The sequence below is a fragment of the Octopus sinensis genome, linkage group LG16 (genome assembly GCF_006345805.1).
Source record: "Octopus sinensis linkage group LG16, ASM634580v1, whole genome shotgun sequence".
NCBI classification, from domain to species: domain Eukaryota; kingdom Metazoa; phylum Mollusca; class Cephalopoda; order Octopoda; family Octopodidae; genus Octopus; species Octopus sinensis.
In genome coordinates, this window is record NC_043012.1 from 15,012,751 (window position 1) to 15,035,631 (window position 22,881).

Sequence of the window (22,881 nt, forward strand, 5' to 3'; positions counted from 1 at the left end):
TTAGGAAGTGCATCCAGCTGTAGAAACTCTGCCAGATCGGATTGGAGTCTGGTTCGCCAAACCTCAGTCAAATCGTCCAACCCATGCCAGCATGGAAAGCGGACGTTAAATGATGATGATGATGATGAATTTTCACTAAGGAAGCAGGGCACTTCCTTCTGAATTTAGTCAAAGATGACAGTCTCCAGCAGATGTGAATTAGAGATGTAAAGCTTTAGTAATAGAATACATTAGACCTTGTGGGAATCAATGACTGGTTTTGGTGTTGAAATACTTCTGTGTTCTCATGAAAGCCAGGACTCTTTGAGACAATTTCAGCCATGTTAAGACAATCATTTCTAATATACTGATGTTTGTAGATGAATGCTTAAGATTGTAGTCAGCGTTCCTTTGCAATCTTTAAGCAAGACTTTTAACTTTATAGGGTCAGAAGCTATACTTTATAAATTAGAAAAGTAGTAAATACGTAAAATGCATGAAATTACATTTAAAACAAAATGTTGTGTATATATTAGGACTTTTTCATTTTTTTTATACATATAATAATATTTATTATTATTATATTTCTGTGTATATGTATAGTTTATGCTTATAAATATTAAAGTATAGAGATAAACAAATTTAACAAATAAAATTAGTAAGTTTTTTTTATAACCAATTTCATAAAAACATTCTTTGCTTTTTATTGAAAACCAGTAAAAATGCTCGACTGATTTGGAAGAAGGTACTTTAATGTCAGTGGATTGTTAACTTTGGAGGGAAGGGGTAGGGAATAGATAATTTATTTCAATAAATTACTCAAATATATTTAATATATTATTATTGATATTATTTATTTGTTGCATTCACAAAATTACTGGCTTGAATTTTTTGTTTTACTTCCTGAAAGCCGTTAGAATTCCTCAGTCTCTGGCTTACCAAAATGATCAACTTTATAATAATTGCCACTGTATTACAATTATTTATCACAATTGGCAGTACCCCAGCATGGCCACAGAACACTGGCTGAAACTAATAAAAGAATATCTTTGGTAAGATAAAATGACACACAGACATTTAGGTTTCAACTTAGTGTTAGGATTTAGCATTAATGTTCTAATCCTCTCTGCATTAATTATGTTTAAAAATAATTATGCAATGAGGTTAAAAAAAAACAATGACTAATATTTTATTCTTCGTTAAAAAGGTCACTATAAGACCAAAACATGTCTGAAGTTGTCTCCCCTACTTGCTGAAATTATTGAAGATATTAGTCAAAGACAGATATTGTTTTCCTTCATTATTGTAGTCAACATGATTAATGCAGTGGTTATTTTAAAGCTAACACTAACTTATGATTTTTCATCCAGATGGCGTTAGGTGTTATTTATTCTTTCAACTTATTTCTGATCTCTTGAAACTAATGTAGCTTTTCATTGCGTGTCGTATTTTATAAAATACTAAGTCATTGTAAGTCTTTAAAAAAAAAAAAAAAAAAAAAGTTCCTTAAATTCTGAGCTGAGCTCATAAATTTCATATAAATTATTTCTGAAACGCTTCACATGCAGCAGACAACCAAATTTGCCATTTTCAAGGCTGTTGAAAGGATTTCACTATTTATCAACGCAAATATAATGGTTTGCTTTGGTGCTATAAATTTGTTTCAAGGCTTCCTGACAGTTGTTGAGGTCTTGCCATGGTCGACATATCCACGACTCCATTAAAGACAAATGTTTTAATAGAAAAGAGAAAGTTTCATCAGAATAATCTCCAGAAAGTACGTCATTAAATACGGAATCAAATTTCGGCTCAATTATCGTCAGCTCCTTCACTCTGTAAGATAAAACTTGTCTTTCACCACAATTTCTGCAATCAAAATCTTGGTCTTCATTTTCAAATTGGCCAAGGACATGATGGCATTTCTCACATTTAAAATAAGGTGAATGGTTGGGAATGTCATCGTACATTGGCCAGTCGTTAGCACAGGCTACACAGGAACAGTCGAAGAAATATCGACGACCAAGTTCAGCATCTCGTTTCTCTATGTCGTCGACTGGATATAAAATACCATAACTATCAACAACTTCCATTCCTTTGGGAATGTGATGGATGGCTCGTACAACGCACAAATTCCCATAGCTGTGTCGCACAACATTAGGGTCACAAGAATGATTGAATAAACTAAGTGTGGCATAGACAGCAGATCCAATGTCGGCTGCGCTAGACTTCAAGGGCTGTTTCAGATTGATGGATAGTTCAGTTATCTCATGAGCATTGCATGGTAACATTTGAAGATGGCGAAGAATATGGCCACCAACAATAAGATGAATGTCTTTGCAATCATCCGCTTTTGAAAAAAATTTAGTTCTCTCTAGACATTTCAAAAGATAAACTGCTGTTAATGTTCGACGAAATAGATCCGAGAAAGTTCTGTCTTCTGAATGGTTCACAAGGTTATAGACTGACCAATAATCTTCAGAATCATATTGACCTAATTTATTAAACCCTATTGCTGAAGGTTTTGTAGATTTTTCATCAGCAAAATTTTCCTCAAAATTCTTAATATAATCGTAATTTGCTTTTATAACCATTCTTAATGCCAGATGATAAACATCATACTCTAACAGCTTGATTGACAGTAAAATGGAACATTCTACAGAGTGGTACTGGTTCCAAGATTCTTCTCGACAAGTTGCATTGCAGTAAACAACTTCTGCACACGAAGAACATGGTATTGGATGTTCTGCTCTTTTACAACAGTGATGGCAATGGCTGGAATGGTGATCATCATTGATCACAAAGCTGTACGGTTTCTCAATAGCAAGAACTTCACCAACATTTATGTCCCTGGTAGCAGAAATATATCTTCCTTTATCTTTGGAATATTTCATACATATAGCATCTGAAGCACATGGAAACTGGCTGCTCCGTTCTCCTTCAATTCTAGGAAGCGGTCCCATAAATGCATTGCATTCTTCAGCCTTCACCTTAGCTTTAGGTTTATTGTGGCAGTCTTTGATGAATTTTTCAAGTTTTGCTTGTCGTTCCGTTTGCCGATCTTTCTCTAGGCTGGAGTCAACTAAACTCTTTATGGCTTCTTCAAAATATTTGATGGCTTCCTCATTCAAACCAATTTCATACTTGGACCTACCCTGCCTTTCTAACAGTTTATGCATCAGTTTTTTAGGATAGTCATTCTTGAGAGCTAAATCTATGTCCTTCAAACAGAGGTGATACTTTTGCATATCAAAATACACAGCTGATCTATTGGCATAGCCCAGTGCCAGCATATCTCCAATCCCTGGGGCTTTTTGGATGCTCCTTGTATAAAAACTAAATGCTTGTCGATAGTTTTTTTTCACATATTCTGCATTTCCTTTGTTTCGAAACTCTGTAGAATCAGATGCTGACTTCTCAATTGACATTTCTTCGATTCTTATTACTTTATCAATAAATGGTAAGTTGTAAACAGCAGTGAATCTCTGTAGATTCGTCTCAGCAGCACTGAACGTTTTCGACCAGTCTTTCCATTTCACGTCGTTTTGGATATTCATTAGTAACTCATCCCGCCAATTGTCAATTAGGTCTGCCATTTTGTTATTGTAACACTAGAAATAAAAAGAAAGATAATGTAACAACTGCAAATTAGATTAATTACTTTGAATTTATTTCTCATTTCAGTGATTTAAATTGGAAAAAAAAAAATACTTGGAAGTAATTTGATTAAAAAGCTATTTTAATTTCTCAATGATCAAAAATCAAATGGAAATTGCGGTTGCGATACCTGTGCCGGTGGCATATAAAATGCACCATCCGTACGTGGCCGATGCCAGCGCCGCCTTGACTGGCTTCTGTGCCGGTGGCACATAAAAAGCGCCAACCGATCATGGCCATTGCCAGCCTACCCTGACACGTAAAAAGCACCCACTACACTCATGGAGTGGTTGGCGTTAGGAAGGGCATCCAGCCGTAGAAACACTGCCAGATCAGACTGGAGCCTGGTGCAGCCTCCTGGCTTCCCAGACCTCAGTCGAACCGTCCAACCCATGCTAGCATGGAAAGCGGACGTTAAACAATGACGATGATGATGAATGACTCCCAATTAAATCTGCCGTTTCTTCGCCTCCCCCCCATTACTTCTGTCTCTATTCTCACAAATCAATTCTTAACTACATTGACTTGGTGTTCATATTTTACTTTCTCATGACTTTATACAGTGTTCACACAGTAAGAAGCATGCTTTGTAAATCATGTGATTCTGGGTTCAGTCTCATTGCGTAGCACTTCGGGCAAGTGTCATCTATAGTCCAGGTCAACTAACACCTTGTCAGTGCAGCAACTGTCACATATATATATATGTATGTATATCATCATTTAACGTCCTCTTTTCCATACTGGCATGGATCACGCACACACAACAGAAGTAAATAGACACCTCATAAAACATTGTTTTATGTATATTCTAACTTGTGAAAGTTAATATTTTTTATTAATTGACATTTTTATGTTTTAGGGGTTTTATATGAGACTGGCCGTTGCCAGCCCCGCCTGGCACCTGTGCAGGTGGCACGTAAAAAGCACCCACTACACTCACGGAGTGGTTGGCGTTAGGAAGGGCATCCAGCTGTAGAAACATTGCCAGATAAGACTGGAGCCTGGTGCAGCCTTCTGGCTTCCCAGATCCCCGGTCGAACCGTCCAACCCATGCTAGCATGGAGAACGGACGTTAAACGATGATGATGATGATGATGATGTCCAATCATGCCATGTACAAAGGAAGCCTTGGAACTGTCTGAATTTCAAAGAGGCCATATTGTAGGTCATTCTGAAGGTGGACATAGTCAGCGTAAAATTGCAGAAAACCTTGGAATCCCACTTTCTACAGTTAATAGGGTGATTGTGCAATTCACCAGAGAGGGGAAGGAGTCCACATCACCTTGCCCAGATCAACCAGGGCCCTCCAAAGGACTCTTCTCTTTGCTAAAAGAAGTGTGAAGGATAATCCTTGTTGCAAGGCATCTGACACAGCAGAACAAGTTGATGTCAGTCCCAGAACAGCTGTTGGGTATCTCCACAAATTTGGTTACTATGGTAGAGCAACAAGAAGGAGGCCGCTTCTTCGACCAGCCAACATCAAGCAGAGAAAAGATTGGGCCAGTGTGATGATGGAGAGGCCACTAGCATTTTGGGACACTGTCATATTCTCTGGTGGGTTCAGATTTACTGTATTTCCTGACAGTGGTCAAGTGTGGGTTCGGAGACCCCGTGATCAAGAATTTGATGTGAAAAGATTGCAGCCAACAATGAAACATGGCAGTTATTCTGTGATGGTCTGGGGAGCAATTTGGAGCAATGGTTGATCAGAGCTGGTGGAGTGTGAGGGATAACATAAACTCAGATAAACATGTGTCCATATTGCAGAAAGGACTCCTTCCAATCTTCTCCAGTGGCGAAATGATTAAAGACTATTTATGGAAGATGGGGCTCCTTGTCACACAGCTAAAATGATCCAAAATTTGTCAGATGAGAATGGCATTAAAAAGCTTCCATGGCCAAGCCAGTCACTAGATATGAACCCTATTGAACACTTCTGGGGTATAATGGACAGGAGACTTCATAAAAAGAACAAGAAGGCATCTTCAAAGCCAGATTTTTTGAGATTACTGCATGAAACTTGGCAAGAAATTCTGCAAGAGAATATTCATCATCTGATCAGGACCCTAATAGGGTCTTTGCAATGAAAAATGCAAAGGCATGTCTACTAAATATAACATATTCACATTATAACAATAAATAATTTGAATGTATAATTTCAGATTCAAATAAATTTTAATAATTATAAGGGCCTCTATTTACTTCTGTCATGTCTGTGTGTGTAATACATACATATATATATATATATATATATATATATAAGAATACAAAAAATGGGACAAGAACGCAAAACATCTAGACAGATGATACAAAAAAGGGACAAGAAAAACATAAGGACAGGTCATTCAGAGTTTTCTTTCCTCAGTTGAGTTCCAGACAATCTTTGCAATTTTGGCTGGTTATACACGAGATTGCTCCAATCTGATCAGCCCCAAGGAAAAACAAAGCTAAGAGCACTGGATTCCTTGGAAAAAAGCAGCGAATGTATATGAAAACAAGGATGGGAAAAACCCCCAGATAAATGGTATACAAATGCAAATAACAGGACATTAACAACAGGTGTTTTTCGACTAAGGACAAGAGATAGATAGATAGATGCACAAACACACTAGTATATTACTCTACCCTTGGTCTGTGAGTACTACTTTTTCCCACCTTTTGCATCTATGAACTTACTTTGTACATGTGTGTGTGTGTATATATATATATATATATATAAAGGTAAAAAGGGAGAAAATAGAAAGCTTCTAACAATGTGGAAAGGCTTATAAAACCTTTATATTTCAGGCACAAAGGCCCATCTTCAGAAGAAAAATAATCTGGGAAATGTCCAGTTATGAAGGTTCCATTAACTCATTCAAATCCCCCAGGGATTTTGCACCTGAAATATAAAGGTTTTACAAAACTTCCCGCATTGTCAGAAGCCTTCAATTTTCTCCTTTTTTACCTTCTTCAATATTACAATACTTCAAGCAAGCTACAGCCTTCTTATATATATGTGTGTATATATATATATATGTATGTATAATAAATTCTCATTTCAGTACTTCTGCAACAACTGCCAGACATTGAATTCCTTGCATGCAATATAATGCTATTCAAACCCAAGTAACATCATCATTATCAGTTTTAAGTCCTTTGAGACTTTAAGTATTTAGTTTTCGTAGCAGTTGTTGCAAAGCTGGAATCATCTTTGCTTTAGTAAAACCTTTTCTAACTGATTTAATATTTGATTCTTCAGTTGGTTTTTCTAATCATTCCATGATGTTGTTACCATTCCTTATTATGATGTCCTCAATAAACTTTAAGACGTCCCCAAGGACTGAGGAGGGCTCCAAATCTCATGGGAGGGCCTCTGAGCATTGAAAAGAGGGTAAACAAATTACCACTATTGCTGCTTCAGTACAATGAACAAGAGATGGTCTGGGTCTGTTCATTAACTTTTGACACCACTCTATGCTGTTGGCTGCTTAACTTGATACCTTATTCACTTGGTCATCCACACTATCTGCCCGAAGATTTAGAACCTTAAAATATGTGTCCAGTATTGCTCGAAAACAGACAAGTTTATCAAGGAGTGAAAATATTTAACTCCGTTATTGAACCCCTGCATGGTTGCTCAATCTGCTAGAAACAGTAATCAAATCTCCCTCAAATCACACTATACTGTCTTAAAGAAGACATTGAATGATACAGTCCTACATAGTCCTGAAAAGATGGGACTCGCAATTGGAATACTTTTGAACATAGCTATGCTCAATTAGAAACGAGTTGGAGAATTAGGCTGCCTCGTTAGCTCCTAGTTGTTATCTTTAGTAGTAGAAAAGGTCAACTTCTCTAACGAGCTCCAATGTGGTGCTGATTTTCGCTGGCACACTGGCTTTAAACCTGCTGGGATGAGAGGAGGTTGACACCTAATTTCAAGAGTCCACAACGATAAGGTACTCTTTTACTTGTTTCAGTCATTTGACTGTGGCTATGCTGGAGCACCACCTTTCGTTGAGCAACTTGACCCCAGGACTTATTCTTTGTAAGCTTAGTACTTATTCTATCGGTTGCTTTTGCTGTACCACTAAGTTACGGGGACATAAACACACCAGCATCGGTTGTTAAGCGATGTTGAGGGGATAAACACAGACACACAAACATACACACACATGCATATATACATATATACGATGGGCTTCTTTCAGTTTTCGTCTACCAAATCCACTCACAAGGCTTTGGTCGGCCTGAGGCTGTAGTAGAAGACACTTGCCCAAGGTGCCACGCAGTGGGACTGAACCCAGAACCATGTGGTTGGTAAGCAAGCTACTTACCACACAACCACTAAAAAAAAAAAAAAAACCAGCTGTTGCAGAATTAAGTGACCTGATCACAGACAATAGTGCTGAAGACAGGATACAAATCACTGACTAACCCTTCCGTTAGATGTCTGCTACTTGATTCCCACCCACCACATAAATGAAGGCTATTGCTTTAGCCTGCATTTATATTTCTCACAAAGCACTCTTTCATCACAAGCTAATTTACTATTAATATTATAGTTTCACATTTTGGCGTAAGTTCGGCAATTTCAGGCTAGTGGGGAGTGAGTTACATCGACCCCAGTGATCAAACGGTAATTATTTTATCGATATCGAAAGGATGAAAGACAAGGGTTGACCTCGGTGTGAACTTAGAACGTAAAGACGGATGAAATGCCGATAAGCATGCTAACAATTCTGCCAGCTCGCCACGCTGTTCACTACTAATATTACCACCCTACAAGGTATGCGCTGCAGGGGTTTCTACGCCAAGGGTGAAGAACCTTGTTAATACCCTGGGTAAATTATAAGGGCTAAGGGTGCTTCTGTAATGAAAAACCTGACTCATTTTACAAACAACGCGCCGAATAGGCAGATTTATTTTAGAGTCGATATATATATTGCCTTGCGGTATCAACTGTGGCTCTCTACGCTGAATTTCAAATCTTACTGAGTCTCGTCGTTTTGGTGTCGATAAATATAAATAAAAGACTACTAGTGTCTGTCTCCCTACTTCTTTCTCCCTGCATCTCTCTCTCATTCGTTAATATTGCGCTGCTCTGTGAGAAGTGAATTGTGAGGCCCATTCACATGTTTTCTCCCGAAAAGGCAAAAGGATAGAACGAGGTGCGAGCAACCTCTTCGCAGAAAAACAAGAAGCTTTATCTACCGTCTCGGGACGGAGGCCGTTGGGCAAACTCAGTTCACAACTTATATCAAATTATTGTTTTGCCCCTAAGTCTGAGACCATTTACTTTCATCCTTTGCAAGTAATTCGAGACATAGCCAGCGAGTGGTTTTAGAATTAAATGGAGGCGAGAACGTTTCACCGTGCTAGAAACACCTGTGAAATACCCCTGACCACATCTTACCCTCTTCAAATACGAAGTACACATTAGAAAATAATCTTCTACAAAAAGATGTCCACAGCTGTAACACACCTATGCACAGGTCTGCTCAATCACCCAGACAAAACCATTCACGAGCACACATACCTCAAACATGGCATTGTAACATTTCTATACCAATTAAATGTCATTTCGCGTCAGGCATTTTAGATAGAATTACTTAATGACGTTTTAATGATTCAGGAAATTAATCTACATCACAGCGTTTTTCGAACGATATTTTAAGAAGACTGAAGCTAGGATTTCGATCCTAGAGTTTCTCAATTATTAAAGTGGATCCACCGTTGGCCGTCGAAATTGTAAAAAAAAAAAAAAAAAAATTTTTTTAATTTAAAAATCCAAATAAATGTTAAATATTAATTATATTTGCCAGCGGGCTGCGGTAAAGTTCATCGGAATGTGTCGAACACACTTCTAGTTTGTCTACAGTGTTGCATGTACGGAAAGTGTTTAATCCAAGGTAATTAGTGAGGGCGAAGCGTCAGCGCCAATCCGAATATCGCAGCATGTTAATTGTTTTTTCCTTTCCTAATACAGTTTCTATCTGAATACAGCTCAACCTAGATTTTAAATTACTCTGTTATAAATCTAGAATATTTCTTAGGCACAAACTTTTTCTTACGAGTGAGGGCTATAGATTAGCAATGGTGAGGAGATCGTAGGATGTCGATTAAAGGTTATGAAAGGCAAGATAGCCTAGTTATTCAAACATTGGACTACCGTTTAAGACTCACAAGCAAACCCGTGGAAGGGTGGTAACAAACCCAAGCCGAGATTGACAAGTTCCCCCAAGTAAACACGTAACCTCTTTTTTAACAGCACATTAACTATTTTCGAAATCAATGTCAAACATAAATGATTTATGTTTGGCTTACAGGTAAAATAAACCTATACATGTAGTGTATGAGATATACTTATAAATATCAGAAGAACAAAAATATCATTTATAAAAAAAACGTTTTTTTACTGAAGAATTCTCTCTTTATCTTTAAGAAGGGATAGATATAGGCCCTCATAAATAAATAAAAATATCATAGACTGTTGGTCAACTGGCCTTGTTTAGCCCCTCCTCTGGTCACACGTTCATACCCGGAACTAGTGCAGAACACTTTACTTTTCACAGCTGGCGAGGCCTGATGTCAGTTTCCTACCTGACTGGTTCACACTCAGACCACCAAAGGTCAACGAGGAATCTCTACGTAAGTCAGTCGTTCAACCCTTAAGAAAAAGTAGCGAAATTTCCTGCAAATAGCATCTTGCCGGCTTAAAAAGTCTAGATCTACTCAAGCAAGGTCAAACAGCAATAACAATTCGGATCAGAGTCCACAGGTTCTCTCTCCTCCATTCACTCACTCATACCACACACACACACACACTCTCTCTTGGTCCAGGATCTGTGCTTTGGTTGGTTCTAATTACAATTCTAGTTCTGCAACAGATTCTGAGATTCCTTGCAGCTATGTAAAGTATATAAAGTCACGTTTAAAAAATATATTATACAATTAAAGTAGATAACTTCCAAAGAAATGACAAAAATGTAACTGTATGCAGAATTAATCTTTAAAAATAAGTAAATAAAAATCAGAGGAATCCAAAGTTTGTAGGAATCGGTAGAAAAAAGTGAATAAAATTAAATTCACTTTTTGTTTTGTTTTAATTTTAAAAGGCCAAAAATCGGTGACACGAAAGATGCGCTTGAAAAGCTGAAAGTGCGACGGGAGTTGAAATCTAATTTAGAATTTCTTTATTTAATGTCGGTTGTTATCAGATAAGAAATAGTTTTGCGCATTCCAGATTTATAATGGAGAAAGTAAAAGTCTTCATAAAACTGTATTTTCTTCATATGCAATGGATAATCGTTTTCACTAATAAATATATTAGACTAGAAATAAACAATGAAAAATAAATCCGATTAACAAGCGATGTGTGTGTGAGGGAGAAGATGAAAAAAGCGTGTTGCATAATACTGAATAAAATATAAATAACCAAATGGTATTCAAAAGAATCTTTTTATACATACGCACAATTATAAAATATAATCTACACTTCGGTTGCTATCTCAGAAGTATTCCTTTAAATCAATTTCGATTTCTTGTACATCTTTAATGGTCAAGGAATGCATGATTTTATAATCTTCTCCTTCCCAACTTATAGTTTTATAATCTCATCATTTTCCCTTTAAATTTGCGACTTAAATCATTATCTTAAACAAAACATTTGTTTATGTTACGAAGCAGAAATCCATTTCCTTATATAGTAATCTTCACCGCGCACTGGCAAACACATGGCTTGACAAGTATCGGATGTTTAATAAGTAAACAACTTTTAATCTATGCGTAAATTAACAAACATTATTAAAATTATTCACAGAAATTAAGGTGATCAATCACCAGGTAAATGATCGGTCACCACCTATTTTTAATATTCGATTTACTTTTCAAAGTAACCTAGAGTTGAAATTACGGCAAACTTATTTATTTATTTATAAAACTTATCTACTTTTCAATATAAATTATGCAAATATAAATTATGCAAAGTAGATAAAACGCCAAAATAATTACTCAATATTAATTAAAATCGAATCGTTCGTATCCAAGAGAGATGTTAGAAAGTTTTGTTCAACTTACGTAAAAATTAAACTGTCGGTGAATGACAAATAAATATTGTTGTCTTGTCTCAGGATGTTGTAACAACTGTTTAGAAGCACTTTTTCTCTCTTCTGCCTCCCACTCTGTCTCACTTGGTTATCTTAGATGTACGATTGCTACTTTTTTTTTTATTCATACATAAAAAACTTGTGCGTGCGCTGCTGTGAATGTGTGTGTGAAATGATCATTCGGTGGAAGGGTACTCTTTTACTTGTTTCAGTCATTTGACTGCGGCCATGCTGGAGCACCGCCTTTTAGTCGAGCAAATCGACCCCAGGACTTATTCTTTGTAAGCCTAGTAACTTATTCTATCGGTCTTTTTTGCCGAACCGCTAAGTTACGGAGGACGTAAACACACCAGCATCGGGCGTAACTTCGGTATAAGTACCGGAAGTACCGGATACATTTCAAGAAAGTGGGTTTTTTTAATATATATATATGGGGGGTTAGGGTTAGGGGTGGGAGAAAAGGGTTTCTGTTATCTTCAGAAATGTAAACAAAGCCACTTACGGTACCTATACCGAAGGATTGCCCAGCATCGGTTGTAAAAAAAAAACCCAGGGCCATCTAAAAAAAATACATTTTGATAATTGTTCAGTTTGGTTAGATTAAAAAAGTAAATAAAAATTAAGGGGGAGATAAGTCTGCTTCTTCCACAACATTGACTCTGGCCAACGAATAGATTTGCTCCTTTTACAACGCTTGCAGTAACCTTACCACGTGTAGTAAGGCCACATGGTGAATAGCGGTATTTCGTCTGTCGTTACGTTCTGAGTTCAAATTCCGCCGAGGTCGACTTTGCCTTTCATCCTTTCGGGGTCGATAAATAAAGTACCAGTTACGCACTGGGGTCGATGTAATCGACTTAATACCTATGTCTGTCATTGTTTGTCCCCTCTGTGTTTAGCCCCTTGTGGGTAATAAAGAAATAGGTATACATATTCATAATTAGTCGACGCCGTGCCAACCACTGAAGAATGTTGTCTCAGCTTTTCCTAATTGAATAATAGTCTACGATTCCTCTAAAATTGATTCGTCCCTTTGCCTCTACTTTATCTCACCCACCCACCCTTAATTTTTATTTACTTTTTTACTCTAACCAAAACTGAACAATTACCTAAATATATGCCCGAAATGTGAGATAAAAAGATACGTTGTGTGTGGTGGTGCGTCGAACAGATAGGCGAACAAATGTGTGAGGGACGTATAGAATACAAAAGAGACATGATGGAAAGAGAATGGTGCCAGTAACAGATACACAGATGTACAAAGTAGGAGGAAGAACGATGGGGGCTGCAGAAGAAAATAGAACTTTACCGAAATGTAGAAGTAGCAACAAAATACGTGAAACGAAGAAAGAGAAGCTGAGAAAGCGGAGCAACAGAAAGATGTGCAAAGGAAGAGATAAAGAATTAGGGAAAGAGAGGAGCAGCAAATAGAGACACAGATATTGTATGAAGGGGGAATAGAAAAGTGCCTTTCTCCAGTTTTATAATTGACGATTTCTTGTTGATTCTGTAGAAAATGTTAGCCACGCTTTCATTGGGTTTACTTGAAATGCTATAAGATAAGAAGCAAGGGATCTTTTCGGTTTGAACGACAGTTTATTAAAATAATTTCCACGTAACTAAACACTTTTAAACTTCGTATACTGGTAGAATGTGTTTATAAAACATCTTTTTCTCTTGGCTTTATTGAAAAAATTCTATAGTTTGTAAGATATTTGTTGTTCTTTTTCTGCAATTTCAACCAATCAATGACGTCTATTGAGGTGAAAACATTCTGTGTCGTGTGAATATGTCCATCGTTTAAGAAACAGATTGGGTTTATTTACATTTCTGAAGAAAAAAAGATATCCTCCCCCCCCCCAACCCTAGCCCTAACCCTAAAAGAGATTGAAATGCAATAGATCGATACTAGGGTCATAATTGTGGGTGACAATTTCATATGACACCGCTAGAAAAAACTGCCGTTCAAACCGAAAAGATAAGAAGCAAGCTTAAATACCCTAATTTTTTTTAACCCGGGTGGAAAGAAGTTTTAGGAATTCTTGAAACATTAGAACTCCTTTTTGTCACAGATTTTCTTTACACCCCCCCCCCCCAGACAATACTTAAATATGGAGAGTAACGTTGTTGGATGGGTTGTGGCGTTGCTCTCCGGACGACCATCTTATGAGTGCGACACTCTTAGGTTTGCTGTATAAGCCTGGATACGTTTGGGGGTCTCGGAGGGGAGCGACAAACTCAAAGGATGCCTCGGACGGCACAAACTCTCTAACTACACTACTGGATACGGGCAGATTTCGCAGTCTGATCAGGTCCAATATTTTCCATAATTACACACACATAGCCTTTTGGTTAAACCTGCTATATTTGTATGTATGTTTGCACGGAATTACTGGTACTTGGGATAGGGTCCTTAATGTTCATAACATCAACTTCATAAGAATAATCACATTTAGGATCGCAATAATAACTCTAGCACTAAGGCGGAATTTGAACTCAGAACGTAATAGCAGACGAAATACCTATTTCTTTACTGCTCACAAGGGGCTACACACAGAGGGGACAAACAAGGACATACAAACGGATTAAGTCGATTATATCGACCCCAGTGCGTAACTGGTACTTAATTTAATCGACCCCGAAAGGTAAAGTCGACCTCGGCGGAACTTGAACTCAGAACGTAACGGCAGACGAAATACGGCTACGCATTTCGCCCGGCGTGCTAACGTTTCTGCCAGCTTAGTGTTAGAATTATCTCACTGTTATATATACACGAGTACAGACGTAGTAGATAACAGCTAGCCTTCGGCAGCCCTTTTACACCTTGTTGTATCTAGTACCCTGATTGGTTGGTATTGGCGCAATTTGCCTCTTACTCTGTTACGCGCCAATATGCAACTCAACCAATCGCAGCCTTCTGACAAGGTCTCATGAAACAGTCGTTTCTAAACCTCAGTTTGCGCTGACTGGTCCCTATAAAACTCTAGCAACACATCGAGTTGACGTCTTTCGGTTCCAGACCTTTAAGGTCTAGCCACTGATCACAGAGCACACAGCCAGTTCCAACGACAGCACAACAGCAGCCACATGGATACGCAGCAACACTCTTCCAACAGCATACGGCAGTCATTTTCTTCGTCGCCTCCGTCATCTTAATGTCATCAATATCTCTCTACGTACACAGCAACCAGCAACACTCGCACAGGTTCTAACTCTTCGCTGTTCGTGAATTACTTCACCATGGTTAATAGCAACCACAACCTGTATGAACCTTCGGTACCAAGTAATCGGCTCTGCATGGTAGCCACAGCTTCTTACATGACATGTGCCTCAACCGACTCTGCATAGCAGCCTCGACTTCTTGTTACAGCACTTCAACTAACGTGTACCTTGACTACGAACTGGAATCTATCATCCTTGTGTCTGAACATTCTTCTAAAGTTGTATTATAGACTCTTTCATTGCTCTGTACTTAATGCACACACATACACTTTGTATACCTGACAGCCTGTCTATTATTATGTATATATAACACATATACACACATTTTAACATATAAATAAAATCTCTTAAACATTCTACCCGGTTGTATCTCTCTTTTCCTTCTGGCACTTGTACTCATTCATACTTTTCGTATTTATTGTAGTCGACCGTGTGGTGTACTAAAGGAGCCCGTTTTCATCACCCCCTCCTTCGCACGGTCGTTCTACATGTGCAAATACCAAAATAATTTATTTACAATAGTTATTTTTATTTCTTATATACCATTAAAAGTATACACCTTTACTGACTTAAGTGATATGATAACTTGCTGTGTTAAGATGGTATATGTTCAGTTCCGAAAGTTTGTAATTACAAGTTTGAACGGTGCAGTAACACACACACACACACCACACACACACACACACACACACACACACACACAAATAGGAGCAACAATTTTCAATCTCAACATTAATAATAAACCAAACATTTGAATAAAAATAATAATAATTTGAGTGATGTAGAAATAGCGTTAAACGTATGTTTTTGAATGAGTTTTTGTGTGTTTTTTTTCTTCTGGTCTATGGGGAAACCACAATCAAAAGGAAGGATAGCGAAAACCGAATGATGGATGCAAAGATACTCAAATAAGTGAATATTCCAGATAGTGAGGTGGCAAAGAAACCGATGGAAACATACGATACATGCGTGTTGAAAATACAAATGGATCTTTATGCTGTGTATTTATTGATGCAAGCAGATCTAAATGATGTGTGTGCGAGATGCAAGTGAGTCTGCATGATGTAGTTCTGCACGAGGTGTGCCCAACACGCAAGTATGTTTTCATGATGTGTGCACGAGATGCAAGTGATATTTGTATGATGTGAGTACTTTGTAGAAATTCTTTAGAAAGTGAATGAGCATTAGTATTGATGTTTTAGCAATCATAGAAATATGACTTTACGTTCCCGGCTATCACAAACTATCCAGAAAACTGAGCACGATATTAATGAGAAAAAGTTTATTATGGAATTATACAAACAGGAGATTATTTATGGCCATTCAAATAAGGTAAGTGTCGGTGAAAATTGTTTGATTATCTCTCTCTATATAAACGGCAGTTTGTCTGTCTGTGTGTCTGTCAGGTTGTACCCTCACCCTGACCACGGCTTTCAACCGATTCTGATGAAACTTGACACACACATAGCACAATGTCATAATTGAAAACTAACGCAGTTCCGAAAAAAATCGATAAATTCGACATGGGGTCGAGAATCTAAGCTTTTTATATGCAACACATTTTCTGTTGTAGTTTTCGCAACTTGCAATCGATTTTCACCAAACTTATGGTGAAGCTTAATGTTACCCTAAGAAACTTAATTCTGACGTTAGTTTTCCATGCAATACCTTACCATCAGAAAAAAATCAATAAAATCATGCCATTTTGGGAAATCGCGTTAAAATTCAAGATAACATATTTTCGACAATATCTTTCACAAATCGGCAGGAATTTTTTTTTTAATTCACAGCGAGCATCATGTCTGCTCCAAGGAGCTATATGGCCCTTTTTATTCCAATAGGATACTTTATTACTGGAAAAAATCGATTAATTAAATCATATGTGGCACACATAGCAAACCGGTTTGTGTATTAAACACAAACCACAAACTGTCTAGGGGACGCAACTCGACCTTTTTAACTCTCTTGGGAGGCGCAATGATGTTTTCATGTTTTCGCCCAAAGGGACAGCTAGGAACATTGTATACACAGAAGTATTCGAGTGAAGAGAAGACATTGCAACCTACACATGCGCCTTCGTTCCCTAGAGGGAAAGGACTAGATTGGGATTAGTCGTTGCCTACTAGGGGCTCTTACATACCCGGGCAACGCTGGGCTATGCTGCTAGTTATCAATAAATAAGTGCATATACTACATTGTTTGAAACTTGAAAGTACAAAGCATTTGAAGAATTAAAGGGAAACCAAACAAGTATTTTGTCTAAAAATGGGTCGGGAACAAATCGTGTCAATAACAATAAGCAAGCTGCTTCCGGTTAGATATAAACTAAGCTATTATCGTCACTATCGTCATCATCATCACCATACTACCATTATCATCATCGTCATCATCATCATCATCATCATCATCATCATTTATTCATTCAGTCTTATATTTTCATTATTTCACGTCTTCCTGTCCAAACCATGATCTACTCTACAACAAACAAACACCATTGACATTAGCACCAAACAGTCAAGCAAAAACTGGCGCCCACTTAAATCATTAAAATATCGGAATTTTCCGGAACTTTGTATAACATTTAACATAATCTAACTCAAATTCGTTTAATTATGCATAATTATCAATGTGGAAATATTGGATACGAACTGGAATGAAACAGGTTTTTTTCTGCTCAAATATTTTAACAATTTCTTAATGTCAAATTTATATCAGTTTCTCGATTTCAATCTTCGATTTATAAAACTTTTCTAAGAATTCGATATGGCATTTAAATAATCTTCCAAATATAAAATCATTTTCAAAAGAATAGAATTTCACTCCAATCAAAAATAACCACACCCTACTAATATATATATATATATATATATATATATATATATATATATATATATATATATATATATAAAATAAATGCGCCCTTTTAAAGCCTAGCCAGGCTCATGGGCCCGGTTTCAATGGCGTATGTGTTCCCCAGCTGGACGGGACGCCAGTCCATCGCAGAGTTACTCATTTTTGCCAGCTGAGTGGACTGGAGCAACGTGGAATGAAGTGTTTTGCTCAAGAACACAACGCGTCGCCCGGTCCAGGAATCGAAACCACAATCTTACAATCATGATGCTGACACCCTAACCACTAAGCCACGTGCCTCCACACACACACACATACACACACGCACACACATACACACACACACACACACACACACACACACACACACATATACATATATATATATATATATATATATATATATATATAAAAACAATTAAGATTCAAGTGAATTCCAATGAATTCACATGAATGCGGTACTTATCTTAGATGCACCAGAAATCTTTATGGTATTAACCATAAAATAATGTGGGGTGATTATAAATAAGAAAAAAGCAACAAGAATGGATTAGTTGTTCAGTACAATTGCTTCATACGAAGAACAGCTTTATTAAAAGCTGCAAATATTGCAGCAAATACAAGTGTCCCGTATTCATCAACCAAAACACATATGAGTTTTCCAAACATCCTAGGGGGTGAGGCTACACTCATGAAGTATCGAAGAGAGTTCTATGAAAAGCAAAGTTAGATTGTAAGCAGACTTAAAATGTTCTCCAATGATGCACAGTTTTATAAAAGGTTTTTAAAAAAGTTTGTTAGCTTCACAGAAAAGGTAAATCCATCCATAATAATGCAGGTGTAATTTCCGGAGATATGAGGAGAGATTTTATACTCAGAGAAGATGAATGTATCCATAATAATGTAGATGTAATTTCCTGATATATGAGAAGATGTTGATCACACTTCTATTCGTTTCACAAAACTACTATGTTGGAAGAAGAGATTGGCTATATTGGCTAAAAGAAGTCGCAAAAGAAGTCAGTGAAGCAGAAACCGCCCAAATAAGGACATTATGGGACATTATGGGAGGAGGGGGGTGTAAGAGGGTGGAACAAATATAGTATTATTGGACGCTCAGGAAAGAAGGAAAGAAGGAGGGTTTAACGTTTCGAGTGGAGCTCTTCGTCGGAAACATAGGAGAAGGAAAGATCCAGAGAAGGGAAGACAGAGGGAAAAAAATCGCCAACGGTACACACGAGAGTTAATCTAAACATGAAAACACAAAGAGAAAACACAACAACGCGAGGACGTTGAACAAGTATAGTGTTATTGGACGCTCAGGAAAGGAAAGAAGGAAGGAGGATTTAACATTTCGAGCGGAGCTCTTCGTCAGAAACATAGGAAACGGAAAGATCCAAGGAAGGGAAGACGGAGGAAAAAATTCGCCAACGGTATATATATATATATATATATATATATATATATATATATATATATATATATATATTATATATATATATATGAGATAAAGAAAACGGAGAAATTAAAATATAGACATCAATTTGTTCGAACATATTCAATTCCAAACAAAACCAACTCATAGCACCTACAATTGTTTCCATACTCAGTTAATTCAATATGAGAAATTAAATTAAATTGAATTAAATTAAAGTTTCATACTGAATATAGCTAATTGAACGATTCGTCAGGGTAAGAATTTGATGGAATGGAGCTACATTCCAACATGTTGGTAGATCCTCGATAGACTCAGATATGTGCGTTTTTGTATCCAATTTATTTCTAAAATCGTTACCTTTGTATAGGTATATGCAAATTTGTTTTATGCATTTATTTCATGCTAGTAAGTTATAATGTAAATTATTCTTAATTTACATTATAACTTACTAGCAGAAAGACCGTCTTCCGTGCGGTTTCCTGCTAGCCCCTTGATAATATTTTCATATTTGATTCCCATTTCTAATAATTTTTATACTTTTCGTCTAATTATTTCTTTGCATAATAGTGCTCACTTGCTTAGTAAATATTGCTTTCAGTATTTTATCACAGTCATAACCTCACTTTTTTAAACAAACATCACGATAGTCCAACAACTAAAGGAGAAGCAGTTTGTCAAGTTTTACCTTCTCCTCAAAGCAACATAGAGATTTCAATTCAGCAGCCATCTGTAAGCTTTGCAGTGTGTGTGTGTGTGTGTGTGTGTGTGTGAGAGAGAGAGAGAGAGAGAGAACATTGCAAACAATGGATGAAATCGTATAAATAAAAGAGCATTACTACAGATGTATACGCCCCCGACTTTGTTGCTTCATAACATCCAGAAAAATTGATACTTTTTAATAAAATTTTATGCAAATACTGCTTAGATGTTGTCACTTCAGAGTATATAAGGATTTATGGGAAAGAATTTTTGCGAGGAGGTGGAGAGAGAAGTTTCGGAAAATTCACACGATCTGACTTTTTTCCCTCATAACTTTTAGGAAGATGAGTATCATTTAAGGAAAATTTATACAAATCCCTTTCAAACGGCATAGATTGCGATTATAAAGAAACTTGTGGGGAAAATTTTGGTGGGGGGGATTTTCCACGTTTTTTAAAAGTATTTTTCTTAAACCTCAGGCTTCCAAATGATGGGGTTGGGTGGAGGATGCATCTTTGTATGAAAAAGTTTTGAAAACCCTTTTTTTAAACCCCCCCACTCCCTCATCATTCTATTTTGGCCAATTTTCATTTTACATTTCAAAACCGTGGGAAGAACATTTTCGGTAAAAATATTTTAATATTGTTAATATTTTCAGGGGGTAAAATGGTTTAAGGGCAATTTGGCTGCCGTTTCTAGCATATCCAAAGACAACCCTCCTCGTTTCTTAATCACTCTCGCATGCCTGTATCTCAGGTTCTCCGTTTTCTTTTTCTCATACATAAACTATAAAATACCCATATCCATCAATGCGAAGCTAACATCTTTGGTTTTCCACTGATACACTGGATAAAACCGGGGAACTTGGATGCTGACATCCTTTAAGAAGATTTTGTATCTTTGATTTAATTAAATACATACACACACACGCGCTCACTCTCTCTCCCTCCCTCCCCCTCTCTCAGTAAAATATGAACTTTGTTTCTTTTTTTAGCTTATTACGAAGATAACTATTTTTAGAGCAAGAATAAAATGGAATATTTTGTTAGTCTTGCATCCCCAGCGCATTAATGACGTAAAAGGTGCAAAGTAGCCACAACTGAGAAATATTAAAAAAAATTGCAATTTCTGTTTGCAACTAGTTTGTAAATTGTTCTACGGAACTCGAAAGAAAAAGATTGGGTTGAAAAATTTGGAAAGAATATCAATTATTTCGTGAAAGGGTTACAAAATTGAATATATTTCCACAACGGAGCATAATGTCAATTAAGCACTTCCTAAAGTAATAAGCATGCCTCTTCTTCCTTTCGAATCTAAATTAAAGCACTACTGAAGTTTCTGTAGCGTACCCTTAGTGAAATCCTCTCTCTCTCTCTGACATATATAACATAAATACGGACGAAGCTAATAACAGCTAGCCTTCGGCCGTTTGGGCCCTGTTGTGTCCACGACTCTGATTGGTTGTTTTTGGCGCAGTTTGTCTCTTGCTCTATTACGCGCCAAAGTGCAACTCAACCAATCGCAGCCTTCTGATAAGGTCCCGTGACACAGTCTTCTAAATTCTCTGCTGGAGCCTACTAATCTCTATAAAGCTAGTCACAACAAACCATATCTCGTCTTTGGCTCTAGACCTTCTAAGGTCTAGTCACTGACCACAGAGCACCCAGGCAGTTCCAGCGACAGACAACACTAGCAGTATTCCGGACCTTCACCACCGCCGCCTTCATCTTAACGTTGCCTTCAATCTTAATGATGCCTCCATCTCTGTCGCCTTCGTCTTAACTTTTGCTAAAATAAAGTACCGGTCAAGTACTACATTCGATTTATATTACTATGAAGTAGGTGTCGTACAGCACTCGGGCTATATGCGACCTTTAATAACCCTTTGTATGGCGTACGTAATAACATTGTAACAGGGTTGTACATGTGCGTGTATAGTTTGTGTTTGTAGCCCCATCCTCACTGCTTGACAACCGGTGTTGGTTTGTTTACGCCATCGTAATCCAATGGTTCGGTAAAGAAACCGATAGAATAAGTACCAGACTTACAAAAAAAAAAAAAAAGTACTTATGTCGATTTATTCGACAAAACCTTCCAAGGCGTCCCCAGCATCACTACGGCGGTCCATTGACTAACAAAATGACTAGACTATAACAAGTAAAAGATAAAGGATAACTTTTGGCTAAAATGTAACAAACTTTTGTGAAGTTGAACTTTGTCATTTGTCACTCTCTCTTCCTTTATACTTTTTCTTTTCGCTCATATGTTCATGATCTGTTTAATACAGCACCCCATCCCCAGGCCCCACAGGTGACTGGGGAAAAAAAGGAAAAAAAAACAACTTTATTTTTAATATTTTATCACAATTATTTAATACAAAAGAATCTACCGGTAACTCTTTTATTAAGTACTGAGTACAAAAAAAAAGTACATTATCGAATAAGAAAAAAAAATAGAAGTGAATAATTTTAATGAGAACCTTATGCCTGGCGATGACGGCACCACGCCTTACCAGAATTTTCCCATCCCCCACCGGTGGGACGTATTGTCTCACGCTGAGAATCACTGGTTTAGTGTAATGGTGTAGTTTGCATTCATTCGATGGTGGGGTTCAATTTATAATTAACAATATTCCATAACACCAGTTGCTAGTAAATGGTTATTTACTATCACAAGGCGACGCGCTGGTAGAGTCGTTAGCAAGCTGGGCGAAATGCTTAGCGGTATTTCGTCTGAGTTCAAATTCCGCCGAGGTCGACTTTGCCTTTCATCCTTTCGGAGTCGATAAATTAAGTACCAGTTACGCACTGGAGTTGATGTAATCGACTTAATCCCCTTGTTTGTCCCCTCTGTGTGTATCCCCCTGTGGACAATAAAGAAACAGGTTATTTCCTACCCCCCACCCTCACCCGTCATCCGTCCATCACCGTTTTCCCCCGATTACCTCCC

General features: G+C 37.3%; 1 protein-coding gene across 3 annotated transcripts; it reads right to left on the reverse strand.

The window, feature by feature from the left end:
• Positions 1-629: 629 nt before the first annotated feature.
• On the reverse strand, positions 630-11,923 carry LOC115220474 (SET and MYND domain-containing protein 4). Of its 3 annotated transcripts, none has more exons than XM_029790603.2 (2): positions 11,695-11,923; positions 630-3,587 (listed from the first exon to the last, which is right to left on the reverse strand). In XM_029790603.2, exon 2 carries the CDS (start codon positions 3,570-3,572, stop codon positions 1,593-1,595), a length of 1,980 nt encoding a protein of 659 aa, XP_029646463.1. In that variant the 5' UTR covers positions 3,573-3,587; positions 11,695-11,923; the 3' UTR covers positions 630-1,592. The 3 variants fall into 3 exon arrangements, with proteins under 3 accessions (XP_029646463.1, XP_029646464.1, XP_036365792.1); XM_029790604.2 differs by lacking the exon at positions 11,695-11,923 and adding an exon at positions 11,092-11,253; XM_036509899.1 differs by lacking the exon at positions 11,695-11,923 and adding an exon at positions 11,088-11,134.
• Positions 11,924-22,881: the final 10,958 nt, after the last annotated feature.

Excerpts from the sequence above, each read along its gene's own strand:
- LOC115220474 (XM_029790603.2), bottom strand. The coding sequence starts at position 3,572 with ATGGCAGACCTAATTGACAATTGGCGGGATGAGTTACTAATGAATATC.